The following is a 17,522-nucleotide window of genomic DNA, read 5'->3' on the forward strand; positions in this document are numbered from 1 at the left end:
CACCGCTATTGGTCCATCAGCATGAGCCCGCATGACTTTCTCCTCAGCCATCGACCACCATCCCTGTGCTCCACACCTTCACACCACAAGCCAATCAACATGGCTGCACATACATAATCTCACACTCTGGTCAGTCCACTTACTACCCCAGAGTGCTACCCATTGACAATCACTCATCATCAACCCGAACCACCAGGGACAAGTCAACCTTGTGTTGACACAACCCTATTCTATTTTAGATTCTTCCATCACTTTAGGTTGAGCAGCAAAGACAGGCTCGAATGTAGGAGCAATAGAGTGAGCGAATGCTCATGATGTTTGAGCAGATATAATATAGCCAGGATTAGTTCCAATAGTGACTACTTGCCACTCAATAGTAGACTTTAGCATTCATAGAGCATATGCTACGCTACACTAGTGCATCATCGATGGTTTCCCCTATATAGCAGTTTGGTCCACTAGCTAATACTACTATAGTGACTCCAATTTTACAATCTAGTGGACTTAAGAGTTAGGGTTAGCTATTGTTTTAGTATGCATCGCCTCATCTCTAGTATATATAATTGTTTGCTACATAGGGCTCAAGGCAGGCATAGGGGATATATAGTGGCAGCTTAGCAGGAGACCACTTTAGCATAGACTATACCTAGATAGTATATGTCACTAGCTTCAGTTACTAAGATCATATCTAATACATTTATGAGATCATTGGTCACCCCATTCCCTAGCTTAAGGGGTTGTGCCTACAATAGCTCCAGCTACTACACCCATGGAGACGCTAGCATCGTTAATAGCTTCATTGGAGCCAACATCAATAGTGAGTCAGCCTCCTCCAATCATAGTCACTCCTACTCTAAAGATTGCAGAGACAGATACAACAACAACTTTAGAGTCTCAGGTTCAGGCTGCTCCCATTACTCTTGAAAGCACCTCTGTTGAGACTCCACTGATCGACATGGTTCTTGAGTCTTCTACTTAGACCTAGCACACCTTCTCTTTTATACTAGAGATAGTAGGTCAGACAAATGTCAATAGTATAGTTTTAGATGATACACCTTATTTCCAATAGGTTGAGCTCACTCCACATGTCTTAGCGCCCGATACATATATCCCTTCACCACCTACCTCCCCTAAGGTTTTGGTGCTTGAAGCCAAAGGGAGAGAGGGACCAAGCATGCTAGATTCAAGGGGAGCATGTGATATTGACTTTCTCTTTTGTGTGTAATACTTTCCATGCATTCATGCTTACTTCCATGCATTATGTGTGTGTGCTTATCCTGTTGTATAGATATCATGTCACTTAGTCATTTCTCGTTCACTATGTTTCTATTATATTTCTATTAAACAAACTTTAACTTCATACTCATGCTTATTTCATATCCTTAAGTACATATAATGAAAACCTAACTCATTTCAAACTCAAATATGCTCGAGGTAGTGTTGTCATCAATCATCAAAAAGAGGGAGACTAAAAGTATCTAGGCCCTTAGTGCATTTCGGTGATTATGACAACATAATATTATTGTGACTAACGTGTGTTTTGTAGAGGCATTTGAGTTTACTCATAGTACTAGAGATTGTTTAGGCAATCAATGATTTTCATACCCCCGGTAATGGAATTCATTTTGGTTTTCAAAGAATGAATGTCATGGTTAAGGGCATACTAGTTCTAAGTGTTGATTGGGGTTAAGAGAGAATTAAAGTAGTTTAGGACTTTGTTTCCTTTGGTCATACTATAAAAGAGGGTATGAAGTAGTAGCTTGACCTAGGTCGGTGTTTGGGATTTCACCATAGATAAATGCATCCCTTGATAATTCAGAGTTAACTGAGTTAACTGTTAGCCATTTGTTATCAACATAGGCTTGCAGAATCAATTACACACCAAGTGAAGCAATCAAAAGTGAGAAACTTCTAGCTACGAAGACTTCACCTTAATGCCTTGACTATGAAGACTAAGGGTGTGTGTGGTTTTGCTTTTGGTTTTGAATTTTATCCCCTAAAAGCCAAACCAAAGAGCTCAATCTAGGTAGCATCTTTTTCCAAAAGTTGTCTTTCTCGCAATGCAAAATTGAAACACACGAAGTGCCATTCCACGGACGAGCGGCAGAAACACACGAAGTGCCATTCCAATATCGTTGTTCGCTTTGGATTAAGGGGTTGTTTGGTTCTATACCCATGGTGCCAAAATTTGCCATACAATTTTATGCCACACTTGACTAAGGTGCCTAAGGTTAGACGCTCAAATTCTACACCACAGTTTACCACACCTAAGTGAATCTTGCCACACTTTTACTAGTCATTGACGAGTGAGACCTACGTAGCAGGAGAAAAATCTTGTCAAAACTGTGGCTTCAAACCAAACATATGCCTAACTTGGTCAAACTTGTCTAACCTTATAGCATCTCCAAGAGATTCTTCAATTTTTGCTCTTTATTTACCTTTTCATAAAGATTATACTCTATATATAACATCTCACTCCAACAGACTATCTATCTAGTTTGGCTAGTCAGGTAGCTAGCCAAATTTGGCTAGTGAGAGAGTCAATTTAAAGAGCCAAATAGCTTGGCGAGTCATATCACTAGTCTGTTGGAGGGTTATTTTGTTGTTAAATAGTTCAAATTTGGTTTAGCGAGACATTTAGGTAGTCTCTTGAAGATGCTCGTAGGCGTGACAAACTATGGCAAGTTAGGCAGCAAACCAAACAACCCCTAAGCTAGTTGTTTGGAATGTTACAACTATAATCCGTAGAAACAACATTGTAAAAGTAGTAAAAGCTGATATGGATTAAAGCCAAACAAATAGGCCTGTGATTACAATGATGCAATGCACACCACACGAATGATCCATCTCGGAACCTAAGGAAAATAAAAAGGCAATTCGAGATTTCTTTTTTCCCAATCTCGAATTATCTCTCGATCAGGAGCCAGTACAGCTTCAGCAGCAGCAGCACCACCCACCACTCCGAGTTCAGTGTAGACACAATCATCCAGTGTAGTATATGGCATGAAAGATGAAATGGTTGTTTCCTCTAATGCCGTCCCATCTGTTGCAGTACGGCCCCGACGAGATGCAGGGAGCCGGTCACGCAGATGAGGCCTGGAGCCGTGCCTCTGCTCTCCAGGAGCTGGGAGGCAGCAACGATCAGGTTCGAGGAGAACGGCGCCACGTCTTGGCACCCGATCACCATGGGCTTTCTTCCGGAATTCGACGATGGACTGCAGTCCAAGAGATCACTAATGTGCTCTGGGGTTTCAGCACCACTGACGCCACCGATGTCCACGTACTCGATGCCACGATCGCGTGCCGCGGCTATCCATACTTCTTTCAGGGACGAGGCTGGCATTGCGCGGGAGGTTCCTCCGGCGACGCTCGCCTCTGTCAGCAGCACAACGTCAGGCGTTTGACCTGCAGCAAGTTTCAATGATAATGTGGCATCAATTTCAGCAATAGCTTTCATTCATGCGCCTGCCTGCACTTCAAATGCACAGCAAGGGATGAGCAGTGCTAATACCTGAGAGAAGCTGCTCGGCAAACGCAAGATGCTCCTTGTCACTAGCCATTCCGACAACAAGCGCTAGAGGCCCTTCTGGTCTGACAGTTTTTATCACGCCTGATAAAGCCTTTGCAGATTCCTCAGTATGAGCTGTAAAACATAGTTCAAGCATCACTGACCGACGCTCCTAACCACTGGAAGGGGAGGGATGTCAAGAGCAGGTTATAGCAGAGGTTAACCTCCATCAATTAGTACAGTGGATGCGCTATCGAACCCAAGTGCCGAGGCTTCCTCTGCTGTGAGAAACTGGCTCCTACCAGGAAGTTGGGTCTCCTCTAAGCCGGCTTGGATAGAAGCGTCAGAGATATCCCATCCTTAACATACCAAAGCCATGCCATAGGAGGAAAAATAGATCAGTGAATGCGTGTGATATAAGGAGGGCAAATGAACAAAGAGCTACACAGAAAGCAAATGTCCAGCCTTGTTCGCAATCAAGCTTCAAGGAACCAAAATTTAACATGCTATTAACAGTGGAGAAATGTTGCTTTGATGAAACTGAATGGAGGAACTGTCACAGCAAATTGGCTTATTAGGAGTATTGTTACCTTGACTACAGAGACAGAGAGCTGCGCAAGCAGCTGTGACAGCATTCTGACGTTGATGATCTCCCAGCAGCTGGAGGTTTATGTCATGCATTTCAATCGACTGAAAAGGATGATTTGCGCTGATCAGTCAGATGATTTGAAAACAGATGGAAACCTATCGATTTCAGATGATGTAGGTGAGGTTCCCAATGTAACTCACCAAGGGTACATCCCTTGAAATCTTAATGCTGATGTAACAGCGTTGATACGGCTTACCATTATCCCAATCTATGCATTTTGTAAAGCTCTTGATGCCATGACCACAAGCAGATATCACGGGAGATTGTGTCAAGAATGCCCTGTCACGAATAATTTGCTCAATATCTTCTGAAAATGGTCCACCAATCACAACCTGATAAAAATGTTTGATATCCAGGTTACATCTTGTCTAGGTCTGAAACTAAGCTGGGATATATAAAAAAATCAATGGCACTGTCCTCATTTGGACCACGTATGCCATGGTAAGAAATTCATATCTGCGTGGACACGTGAGTTGTGGAATAAGAAGGATTGAGGAAGCTAGTTAGAGGAAATTGGAAGAGGGAGGGTTTCTAATACTGTTGCTCCTTGCATATAGTGCAATGTGACAAGACTGAAGACATGATGCAACATTTGAGGCAACACAATATGTAGCGCACAACGCAAGGGAAACAACTCAATCTTAAAATGTTGCTTTAAGAAACAAGTCTGAGAATCAAGCAGTCTGGGTAAAACATAAACAAGAATAACGGAATAAGGAAAGGGTCTGCATCATGTCCAATCACAATTAGCATATACTGTGACAGTTCTTTCGTAAGGATAACGCAACTGGACAAAAGTCTTCTAGAAAGATGCAAGAAAAAGGGTAACATCTTTCTCGTGTTACTGAACAAAAACAAGAACAAGATTCCTACAATGGAATGAACCAGGTGTCAGGAGCAGGGCTTGTCATATCAACCATTTAATACAAGTAAAAAAACAAGTGCTAGACACATTTAAGTTGGCTGTAAGCTCAAGGTATAAACAGGAGCAATACTGGTAGACATACAGCAGGAAAATGATTAGAGAATTACATACCGGTCGTCCTTGTTTGATGATTCCAGACTTTGCTATTGCTATGCTTTGCAGGGAGCCACCCAATGCAACCAGATGTTCCCTCCCTACTGTTGTTATGACAGATGCTGCTAATTCAGTACTTCGAATAACATTTGTTGCATCCCTAGCTCCACCAAGACCTGCCTAGAAAATAAATAGATAAATGCAAACACTACTGAAATCATTTTTGTGACTGAGAATCAGTATTGGACAGATGACAGTGAGAATGTGACTCAACACTGAAAATCATGGCCCTTTGCCTTCGAGATAAAATGGACCTATTCCACTGCCCTTATTATGTTCATTTGATCTTATATTATAGTGAGGTCTGTTAGGTATATGTATAGGCATGTATATCTTTGTACTCACCTTACCTGTACACCAAGTCGTACGGTCTATATATTAAAAAAGTCACGTCCACACACAATGAGTGTATGGTGTTTCCCTAATTGTTTACATGGTATCATGAGTCCGAACCTAACTTGACTCCTTCCCTCTGCTGCCGCACCCCACCCCCTAGCCGCCAACACTTTCCCTAGGGTACCGGCAGCTCCCCTCCCCTCTCTGTCCGTCGACCCCAAACCCTAGGGCACCAGTGGCCTCTCCCTTCCTGCTACATCTCCAGTTGAAGCCGCTGGTCTCCTCTCATAGGTACTGATCGCCGCTGCTACTACTCCCAATCGTCGCCACCCTTGTTCTTATGGCGCCACCAGACTCCCAACACCACATTCACCACATCCACGACAGAGGACATCCCTCCAACAACTAGGAGCAGCCGATGGTGATCGCCCACCACTATGCCACTGCCTACGTCAAGTCCCACGTCCCCATGACATTGGCGATGCAAAAGTCCAACTAAGTGGGCATCCCACTTCAAGACCTTGTGCAACAAATTCGGCCTCAAATCACACATCGACAGCACAGGCGCTGCCAATCCCACTGACCCTTAATGGGATCAAGCAAACTATTGTGTCCGTAGTTGGATATTCGGCTCCGTCGATGACTCCATCCTCAACCTCACCATGGATGGCAACGACCAGACTACGCATGATCTCTAGGTCACCATCGAGAACCTCTTACGAGCCAACAAGGATCCTCAGCCCATCTTCCTCTGCCATGAGTTCCACTCCATGCAGCAGGGCGACACTTCCATCAACTGCTACCAGCGCATAAAGACCACCACCGACACCCTCCGTGACGTTGGTCATCCAGTCTAGAATTTTGAGCATGTCCTCAACCTTCTCTGTGGCCTCAACATCATTTCTCCAACACTGTCGACATCATCACCAATTCCATGGTGCTACCCAACTTCGCCATCGCACGCAACATGCTCACCCTCAAGGAGTTGCTTGCTACATGGTTGTTCATTGAATTTAGGTCTAGTCTTTGCATCCTGGATCCTCCCGACTGCTGGCGAGTGTTAGAGATATGTATAGGTGTATGTATCTTTGTACTCACCTTACTTGTACACTAAGTCATACGGCCTATATAATGAAAGGTCACCCCCCACACACACAATGGGTGTGTGGTGTTTCCCTAATTCTTTACAAGGTCCATATGAAAGCAATCATTGAAAGTGCTAGCAAAGCGTAACTTTTTAAATTATTAGTATTATTTCCTTCGGTCTTGTATCTCGTGTGCTTTTGTATGCTAGCCATTTGGCCTACAATCTCATAATAGATCAGTTGCCTATTCTATGTTCATAGTGGCACTCTTGTGACTTCTGTTCAGCACAATATAAGTTTGTATGCCTATCTATGATTTGGCAAGTCAATCCAGTCTAGACAGCATCCTATATACCTTCTCAACTTAGTCATTATCTATTTGGACACTTCTTCAGTTAGCGACTTGTAATCATTTTGGAAGGGGTCCATGTCAATGCCTGCCTTACCATGCAAAGAATTCATTGAAAAACTTTTTTCCTTTTTCAGTGATATCAATTGCATTGCTTCTTATTTTAGTCTTGACATTTAACAGCAGTGAACACAAAAGTTTAGGTCATATAAGGCAGTAACAGATGTCCTGTAACTTACTTCAATGATGGCAATGTCAACATTCTGTTGTGAGAATAGAAGAAATGAGAGAGCAGTAAAAACCTGCAAAGGCATGCAGATTATTTCTGGAAGTCATGACTGATCAAATGAGAAACAAACATGAACAGTTTCAAAGCCAATAGTGTTTGATAGAAAAAATCCCATCAGTTGCTTAGAATAATTATTTGTATGCGTCTGCAAAACAGTCAAATTCTAGTCATCACATGTAGGTTAATTTCCAATACTAAACTACCTCAAAATGTGTCAGGGATCCATTTTCCGATTCTATTGCTTCATCAATGGCTTTCTTAGCCTCGTCAAAAAGATCACTCAACAGTCGTACTGGAACAGGGCCTCCATCATTTCCAACAGAAATCCGTTCACGTATTGTTAGAAGATGTGGACTGCACAGAGACAGAATTATAGCGATGTTAAGAAACGGTGAGATGCAATTATTATTTTTTTATATACATAAGCCTCATTCAATCAAATCTGCTTAAAAACAGACTACATTTTGCTCGTGCATACCACATTGAATTATTAACATCCCTTTTAGGCTATTACTCTTAGAGCAGCTCCAAGGGCTGACGAAAACGCACCTGAAAACTGGTTTTAGCCTTGCAAACCGAAAATACCACGCCCCAACAGTTCCCCTATCTTCTCCTAAAAATCCGCCCGTCCCGCATCTGACCCCCGGCGTCCCGCAATTATTTGTGACACCATTTCTTCCCCCAATCCATCGCCTCCCGTGCTTCACAGCCGTTTGCTGCGTTCTTTCACCCGCGCGCGCTCGGTTTTGTTGGCACAGTGGAGTGAATAGCGGCGGCGGTGTGAGAAAAATCAGAGGCTGCGGCGGAGGATGAACCGTCCACGACTCGAGACGCAGTACGCCGTGAATGGCTGCGGCGGTGAACAAGTGCGCCGTGACAGCCAGCTGATGCGGAAGGTCTTGTCCTTCGGCGGCGGGATCCTGCAATGGCAAATGGAAGCGCCTAAAGAACACAACCTCGACGGCAACTTGTCTGCAACAATGGAGCTCACGCCCAACAGTATGTGGTTCTTTATCTCAATATTCAATGTGGATCCGAGGCGGTTGTGGCGTGCGGAGAAGACGAGTGCGAGGGCTGGGGGCGAGCGAGAGGCAGGGAGGGGGTGAGGAAGAAGGCGAGGAAGCAGAAGGAGGACAGTGCGTGAGAGATGGCGAAGGCGAAGTAGGTCGAGAATCCGAGCCGGATGGGGATGCGGCAATGGCGATCCTGTACTGCACCCGCGCGTCGGGGTTGGGCATGGAGATAGTGCCCACGGTGGCATTTGCGCTGGCGCCGCGGGAGAGGGCGAGTTGTGCGATGGCGCCGGCGGCAGGGAAGTAGTCAAGGGAGAAGGACGGGGAAGAGATCAAGGAAAGGGCAGTGGCTCTGCTATTGGAAGTAGCCATCAGAAGGGTGGACGAAGAAATGAGAACAGGGTGCGCTGGCCCCTGGCCATCAATAAAAAATGGCATAGAAGGGTATGGGAATCTGAATCAGGAACAGAACAGAAGCTCCCAAAGACGAAGAGCCAGCAGGGTGCGCTCACAAATGTTAAGGGAAATAACAGCTAGCTGTATGTAGACAGAATGCTAACTGTATCTAGACACAATGTCTTTTTATTGATATCCTTTGATACATTTCATATGTCGTCTCCATCTAAAAGTTCAGCAATACTCTTTGTGCATCATGCTAGAAGCAGCTGTTGTTCTCTGATACAAGTCATATGTCTTTTTATTGATATCCTTTGATACTAGTCAAATAACAGCTAGCTAGAGCATGTTCGGCTATCTTCTCTATCAGTCGAAGCAACTGATGTGGCTTGTGGAGTCACTTCTCATCTTTCAATATATTAAGGGCTCAAATTTAGTCTATTATACTATTGTGTCTGAAGTAATACACCAAAAACTGAAAAGTATGTGGAAGTCGATCAAAACCAGTGCTAACAGCCAAAGCTTTTGAATACCTGACAGCCATAAATAGCAGTGCTCACTGATGTTCAGGCTATGCTCTTCCAAATCTATCTGCGTAAACTGCAAAGCTACATAGAAGTGCACTAAAATGCTCTTTATCGAAAACATAGAAGTGCACTGCAGCAGGACCCTTTAATTTGTATTGTATTTTTTGTGTAGTGCAACAGATCCCTTTAATTTACATGCCCTTTTTTCTGTAATAATTAGTCACATAGATGTACAGCAAGAGAAACATACCTGTGATCATTCAATGGTCCAATGTGTGCAGGGAATGGCTACTTTTCAAGGCTGATGGATGACAACATAATGGGGGACCTTCAGTCACAAGCATGGGAAAGATGGTAGAGTTGAATCAACAACTAATGGTGTCTTCAATACTCTGAGTGGGTTTGAAGCGGCAGACAGACAAAATAGTTGGCAATATTTTAAGATGCTCCTCTCTGATAAGGAGTCGCTTTTGGATGATCTTGAGGGAGAAAATTCTGATCAAAGTGATTCAGACCATGTCACACTAGCGATAAGTATTGAGGACACAGGTGTTGGGATACCATTGCAAGCACAAGATCGTGTTTTTACACCATTTATGCAGGCTGATAGTTCAACTTCAAGGAATTATGGTGGTACTGGCATTGGTTTAAGCATCAGCAAGTGTCTAGCTGAACTTATGGGTGGGCAGATAAGTTTTGTCAGCCGTCCTTTTGTTGGAAGCACATTCACTTTCTCCGCCACACTGAAGCGCTCATACAAAGATACTTCAGTTGATTCAAGTAGGAGCTTGTCAGAGGCACGCACTACCAACTGCTTTTAAGGGAATGAAGGCCATCTTGATAGATGGGAGACCTGTACGTAGTGCTGTTACAAGATATCACCTCAAGAGGTTGGGAATAATTGTTCAAGTTGTGAACAATCTGAGTGCAGTAGCAAAAGCTTTCCCTGGACAAAATGGAGCAACTGTTTCTAGGTGAGTGTTCTTAAGTGAGTTTACTAAATGCTGGAGATACAATTGGTTGAGCAGTGATTCACATTTCAGTACTTTCCCTCACATGGAGGCTCCCCCAACTGCAAGCCTTATATGTGGAATGGGAGTAGGGAACATTTCTTTTATTAAATTGTGTGACTAAAGATTTGAATTTGAGATCTGGCCTTGTTAGTTGTTACCATGTTGAACTGCATGCACCGACGGCCTCAACAAAACCCTAAGCTGGTGGGAAAGGCAGACAACTCATTAATATATTTTACTAGATATAATAGATAAACTGTCTATGTAATCAGTCTGTCCTGAATAAGCTTTTTGCTTTATTGAAAAAGTATAGGACCCTAAAATCCTTGACTGACCTTTTATTCCCAATTTGTTTCGGAGAATAGCATAAAACATTCTTAAAGCACCAGAATATGCAATTTATACTTCTTTTGTATGTCCTTTGAAATCATAACATTTATTCTCTTGTAGGGAAAAGGCAACCATTCTTTTTATTGAGAGTGACTTCTGGAGGCCTGAGACAGATGTTCAGTTACTGAACCATCTACGCGAGAACAAGAACCGTCAGTTGTCTGATGGGTAGAAGGTAGTTCTTTTGGTCACCTCCGAAGACAAGGACAAGTATGGATCCATATTTGATATTGTGATGTGTAAGCCTATAAGGGCAAGCACAATTGCTTCGTCGATTCAACCACTGCTCAGAGTAGTGATGCCCGAGAGAAGAGATAATCAGAATCGGCCATCGTTTCTTCGCAGCTTGCTGGTTGGGAAGAATATACTGGTCGTAGATGATAATAAAGTCAATCTCAGAGTTGCTGCAGCTGCGCTCAAGAAGTACGGTGCTAATGTAGTTGTGTTGAAAGTGGCAAGGATGCTATCAGTCTACTTCAACCCTCACATTGATTTGATGCATGTTTAATGGATGTTCAGATGCCAGAGATGGATGGGTATGAATTAAATAAATAAAACCTCGTTTGTCGATACTTTGCCTGCAATTGGGTCACTGACTTGTGGGGTCAGCTCAGACCGGGCCTACACGTCAGTGGTCCAACTGCAGTTAACTGCAGAGAATCTCAATACTCGATCATATGTTCTCAATTATTACTTTTTGTAGGTTTGACGCAACCAGACAAATAAGGCAAATGGAGATGAGAGCTAACGAGGAAAGGAAGAACAAGTTGGCTTTGACTGAAGGCTCGACGTTTATCATTTACATGTTCTTGCAATGACAACCGATGTTATCCGGGCAACTTATGAGGAGTGTATAAAATCTGGAATGGATGGATACGTGTCTAAACCCTTCGACGAGGAGCAGCTATACCAAGCAGTCTCCAAATTAGTAGTGGGAATGACGGATTCAGTTGTTTAATGTCCAAGTTGATATGGATCTGACTTCCCATTCACCGAAGTCAAGCACCACCATGTTGCTTCTGTCCAAACTGACTCTAACTCTTGACAATGGTCTGACATGGCCTCTCGTAGCACTGGATGAAAAAGATGAAAGTGGCATGAACTAGCTATGCATCAGTATCACAGATGAAGTTGTTGCATCAAGCCCAAATGTAGATAGGTGTTATGGTGGGCATTCCATACAAACGCAGACGTAAGGGAAAAGAGATCGAGCAAGAGATAAGTGTTCAGCTATAGAATAGGTTAGTCTGTTTAAGTTTATGTTAGGGTCCGGCCAGTTTGAGTTATCCAATCTGTTAGGATCCCCAGTTTGTTAGGAGGATCGGTTACCAGGCCAATTAGCGAGGCCTTATCAAATTAGATGGGAGTCAGGATATATATATGAATCCATGGATGAAATAAAGATTAGGCAAAATCAATTGATAGATTGATCCATGCTGCTCGTTTTCCCTTACCTTCTCCATCTCGCGTCTGCCCCTGTGTTTCCACGTCGACAACAGCACGGCGTCTCATCGACGCCCATCTCTGAGAGAACGACTGGAGATCTGCCACAAGTACAACCTACGTCGTAGAAGAGCGCACATCAATCCGGTATCGGATATGCCAGGATCCGAGGACAACACCAGCGAGATCGCATCAGCAGCAGTGACCACAAACCCAAATGTCGCCCTAGAACAAAAGCTGGACACCATGACGAAGGTGTTCGCTGATCTCACCACCAAGGTGTCAGGCTTGTCGCTGCATGTGTTCGACATTGACAACCGCACGACCAATATTGTGGCGCTAATCTCTACCCCTCCTTACAACCTTCCAGGCTATGGTGCATCCCTGACTTGACGTCTGCTGCACATATGCCACCACCAACCACTGCCCAGCTCCCAGCAAAGCCTTTACCAATCCACCAACTTCTCATGCCACACTCGCCATCCCCCTTCCAACTGGCCGGACCCTAACAGAAACTTAAACAGACTAAGCTATTCTATAGCTGGACACTTATCTCCTGCTCGACCTCTTCTCCCTTACGTCTGCGTTTGTATGGAATGCCCACCATAACATCTACCTACACTCTGGGCTTGCCGCAGCAACTTCATCTGTGATGCTGATGCATAGCCAGTATACGTCACTTTCATATTTTTCATCCAGTGTTGCGAGAGGCAATTTTAGACCATTGACAAGGGTTAGAGACAGCTTGGATAGAAGCAACATGGTGGTGCTTCACTTCAGTGAATGGGAAGTCAGATCCATAGCAACTTGGACATTAAACAGCTGAATCTGTCGTTCCCACTACTAATCTGGAGACTGCTTGGTATAGCTGCTCCTCGTCGAAGAGTTTAAACAAGTATCCATCCATTCCAAATTTTATACACTCCCCATAAGTTGCCCGGATAACATCGGTTGTCATTGCAAGAATACGCAAATGGTACTCGACAAATGTTGAGCCTTCAGTCAAAACCAACTTGTTCTTCCTTTCCTCGTTAGCTCTCATCTTTGTTTGTCTTATTTGTTTGGTTGCCTCAAACCTACAAAAAGTAATAATTGAGAACAGATGATCGGTATTGAGATCCTCTGCAGTTAACTGCAGTTGGATCACTGACGTGTAGGCCCGGTCTGAGCTGACCCCACAAGTCAGTGACCCAACTGTTGGCGAAGTATCGGCAAACGAGTTTATATTTATTTAATTCATACCCATCCATCTCTAGCATCTGAACATCCATAAAACATGCATCAAAGCAATGTGGGGGTTGAAGTAGACTGATAGCATCCTTGCCACTTTCAACACAGCTAACATTAGCGTCGTACTTCTTGAACGCAGCTGCAGCAACTCTGAGATTGACTTTATTATCTACAAGTTCAAAATGAAAAACTTCTTGTTGAGGTGAGGCAACAGGAGGTCCTGTTGCAGAGGCAAAGGGATGAGGAGAGGATTATGACAATGGATCTGACTGTACTGCCAGAAGAACAAAAAAAATACTACCTGGCTTTACGGGATAAGATCATGCGCCAGCTATAGAGTAGTGCTTGACAGTTTTTGTGTGGCAGTTTCAAAGCACTTCAATCTGTTGCTTAGGTAGGAACATGTCTCCTTTCCTAAGTACTTATTATCTGTGACTATATGTCCTTAGACAAAGAGGTGTCTTATTGCAGGTACTTTGGTGGTACAACAAAACAAGTCCGAGGAGATTCTGTTGATGAACATGCTGCTTTGTTGCACCTCAAGTTTGGTAGAAATTATCTCAGTTTCCTATTAATTCTTAGTTTGGTACAAATTGTCTCAATTTCCTTTTAATCCTTAGTTTGGTACAAATTATCTCAGTTTCCTTTTAATTCTTAGTTTGGTACAAATTATCTCAGTTTGGTACTAATTTTCAGCTTGTTACAAATTATCTTAGTTTGGTAGTAATTTGTAGTTTGTAACTATTTATGAATTTGTTTCCTTTGGTTCCTTCAAGCATATGCAGAATCACTTATCATTTGTTTTCCTGGCAACATGTGTGTTACTGTGAAACGACATGTTTGTTGTCTGGTACTGATTGAGCAAAGTGGGAGGGGCGGGAGGCAATGATAAAGCTCAATGAGAGATAAATAAGTTCAGAACGAGGGCACGGAGAAGAGCATGGCCCAAAAAACTTCCGTTGGCCCAATCTAACGTGCATAGTCTATGTGGTTTCAGTTTTAAAAATTATGAGGGACAAGTTTTAGCGTTCTGATGTGGATTACAGTTTTTTTAGGGAATTTTTTTTCCCAACAGCCCCAATAAGATGTTTTGGGGAACAAATTTTAAGTGAACTTTTGGAGTTGCTCTTATTCATACATTTTGCAATTCTGATTGGATGCCCTCTGTTAAAAATCGAGATCCTTTGACAGCCTAAAGGCTAAAACGTATTTCTATGCAATTGCTCGAGCAAACAATGATGGATCCATTCGTAGTCAAGCCCCCTATATCATACTGGCACCATAAAGTTTCTGACTAACAACTGCTGAAAACACGTAACTGACAAAGATGATGAAAAGTTAAGATTACCTAGAATAACAGCCTACATTGTAGCCTTGGGCCCTCATGATATTGGACAGGAATGCAGCAGTAGAACCTTTCCCCTTGGTGCCGGCGATATGCACAGCCTACAGACACATCTATTCAGCTACATATTTGCATTCAGCGAACAGAACTATCTCCGAAGATCTACATCCGGGAGAACTCACCGGGAAGTGGGTGTGGGGGTCGCCGAGCCGGCGGAGGAGCCGGCGCATGCGTCCGAGGTCAAACCCGTCGTCGGAGTCGGTGCCGGCGCCGCGCGGCACGCCCGAGCGCTCGTAGTTGCGCAGCCGCTCCATGTAGTCGAAGAAACCCGCGAGCGGACCCTCCGCCTCGCCACCGGCCATGATGGTCAGGCCGCGGCGGGCCATGATGCTCCTCCTCTGCAGCAGACCATGTGGGAGGCGGAGGGCGGTAGGGAAGCGGTGGCCGAGCATCCGTCGCGGCCGTGCGGCGGCGGCGGGAGGCGACGTAGAGCGCGCGATCGCGGATGTGACGCGCAGATGCTCCTTGCCACGGGATACAGATAAATGTTGGGTTAAGGCTTGAGCGGTGGTTGGGTCGGCTGGTGCGGACTGTGGGGACGACGCCGGAGTCGGGCAGCGGAGGACGAGCGCGAGGAGACGACAGACGACGAGGAGGGAGCAGAGGAGGAGCATACCAATGGCAACGGGTAAAATGGTTGGAGCAAAAGACTAGGTAAATAGTTTTATAAAGATAAATTTGGTTATTATTAGAAAAACGTTATTTTATAAATGACCCTTTAAATTTGATAGGTCTTTATTCATACATATTAACTCTATTTTTGATAGCTTGTTTCACTAGCTATACATAATTCTGAATTTAAGAGATTCAATTGGATTAGTGTACTTCTTTTTTGAAATCTATTTTAAAGAATATACGAGCATCTTCAAGAGACTAATCAAATAGCTCGTCAAGTCAAATTTTAGCTACTCAACAGTAAAATAACTCTCTATCCGACTCTTTAAATTAGCTCTCTCACTGGTCAAATTTGGCTAGCCACCTGACTAACCAAACTAGATAGATAGTCTGTTAGAGTGGAATGCTACATATAGAGTGTGATCTTTATAAAAATGTAAATAGAGAATTAAATAGAGAGCTAAAAATAAAGAGTCTCTTAGAGATTAAATTTGGCTAATTGTTTTTGCTAATCTCTTGGAGTTGCTTTAAAACCGCTCCAGCACGAACCTGTACCTGTAAATGCGCTTGTACTCTAAATATAGAGGTTTGTTGACTATTTTATGTCTCCAACAAGGGACTCTAAAATGTCCTCTAAAATTTAGATAATGGCATGTGTCTTCTGGCAACGACTGCTATGCAAGCAGTCCTTCTGTGCAAGCGTGCAAGCAAACCATCTGATCCATTAGATCGTGATCCAACCATAGGTCACATTTAACACTTACACCCTTCCACCACCAGCTTAATAATCTTTATAAAAAAACCCTAACAAACCATGGTTGTATCTATGGTTGGATCGTAATCTAAAGAATCAGATTGTTTGCTTGCACGCTTGCATAGAAGGACTGCTTGCATAATAGTCGTTGCCTGTGTCTGCTACAAATAGAGGACATACGAACGTACTCTTATGCACTCTTATGTATTGTTCTTGTTTCATACGCCTCTTGTTCACGTGCCCACGTCCAGTAAAAAAATATAGAATGCCAAATCTAGTACCACTATTAATATAGAGGATGAAATTTAAAGAACGTTGTTGGAGATGGAGAAGATATAGAGGACATAATCTTTTAGAGAATAAAGTAATGTATAGAGAATATTTCTTAAGATGATGAAATTTAGGGAACATTGCTGGAGAGAGCCTTACACAAAGTGTTATTGACTGTGCCAGTGAGCTAAAACCAATGCTCTCGTCCATGCCTTCCACCCTCCATGAGCATAATATCATATATGTATCCTCTATCCGCGAGTAGAGGATACTCGCGAGCTTGTCTGTTTACCCGCCATAAAACAACAAAATATCAAATCATAGACAGATTACATATAAGTTATATTATAAAGATACATGAACATAAATATAACTAATCACCATACAAAGCTAACATGATAAATAAAAGAAACTCAAATAGTAGTAGTTCATACAGTTCTCATACACATAGTTCATAATCGCACAAATTCTCACACACAATATTCTTGATGGTGAGAAAGACAACAAAAATGTTGAAGAAACTTAACCGAGAAGGCATCAAATTTGATTCAATAAAGAAGAAGTTTTCCTCTAGCAAGAGAAAGTCCATCTCCAAGATGGACTGATATAATTGTGGAGAGCTTGGCCATCTTGCTCATCAATGCACCAAGCCTAAGAAAAACAAATTCAAATGCAAGAAAGATGATGAAAATGATGATGAGACCAAGGAAAAGAAGTTCTTCAAAAAGAAAGAAGGCAAGCAAAAGAGGTTTCACAAAAGGAAGAATGGGAAAGAATACATTGTTGGTGATTGACTCACCGATATTGAATACTCAAGCAGCTCTTCTTCAAGTGAAGAAGAAGATGATGAAAAGGTCGTCGCCATCGTCGTGGATTTCTCTTCACCATCATCATCACCTTCATCCACTACACACATATGCCTCATTACTAAAGGTGAACGGAAGGTACAAGATGATATTGTCATTGTTGAAAATTGTGATAGTGATAGTGATGATGAATATGTTTCTCCTACTTATGATGAGTTAGCTGACTTGCTTAAATAATACACTCAAATCATTAGAAAGTCCAAAGCTAAATGTGATAAGCTAATAGGTGAAAATATGTTCTTAACTGCTAAGTATGATATAGTTGTTCAAGCTAGTGAGGAAATGAACGAAGAAAACAAAACTATG

The 17,522-nt window shown here is 43.0% G+C and overlaps 1 protein-coding gene across 1 annotated transcript; it reads right to left on the reverse strand.

Moving 5' to 3' along the window:
• Positions 1–2,759: 2,759 nt before the first annotated feature.
• Positions 2,760–15,285, reverse strand: LOC100285263 (uncharacterized). Its single transcript, NM_001158157.1, has 10 exons — positions 14,834–15,285; positions 14,655–14,752; positions 7,498–7,648; positions 7,245–7,307; positions 5,194–5,355; positions 4,298–4,489; positions 4,099–4,198; positions 3,733–3,867; positions 3,512–3,643; positions 2,760–3,405 (listed from the first exon to the last, which is right to left on the reverse strand). The coding sequence occupies exons 1-10, from the start codon at positions 15,101–15,103 to the stop codon at positions 3,029–3,031; spliced, it is 1,680 nt and encodes a 559-aa protein (NP_001151629.1). The 5' UTR covers positions 15,104–15,285; the 3' UTR covers positions 2,760–3,028.
• Between the last annotated feature and the right edge of the window lie 2,237 nt (positions 15,286–17,522).

Source organism: Zea mays, chromosome 10 (genome assembly GCF_902167145.1).
Source record: "Zea mays cultivar B73 chromosome 10, Zm-B73-REFERENCE-NAM-5.0, whole genome shotgun sequence".
Taxonomy (NCBI): domain Eukaryota; kingdom Viridiplantae; phylum Streptophyta; class Magnoliopsida; order Poales; family Poaceae; genus Zea; species Zea mays.

Bases quoted from the DNA above. Each gene is read 5' to 3' on its own strand.
- LOC100285263 (NM_001158157.1), bottom strand. From the start codon at position 15,103: ATGCTCGGCCACCGCTTCCCTACCGCCCTCCGCCTCCCACATGGTCTG. The intron at 3,868-4,098 runs GTAACAATACTC...TGGTATGTTAAG, and splicing joins TCTCTGTCTCTGTAGTCAAG to GATGGGATATCTCTGACGCT. The intron at 3,644-3,732 runs GTTAACCTCTGC...TATGTTTTACAG, and splicing joins CACTGTACTAATTGATGGAG to CTCATACTGAGGAATCTGCA.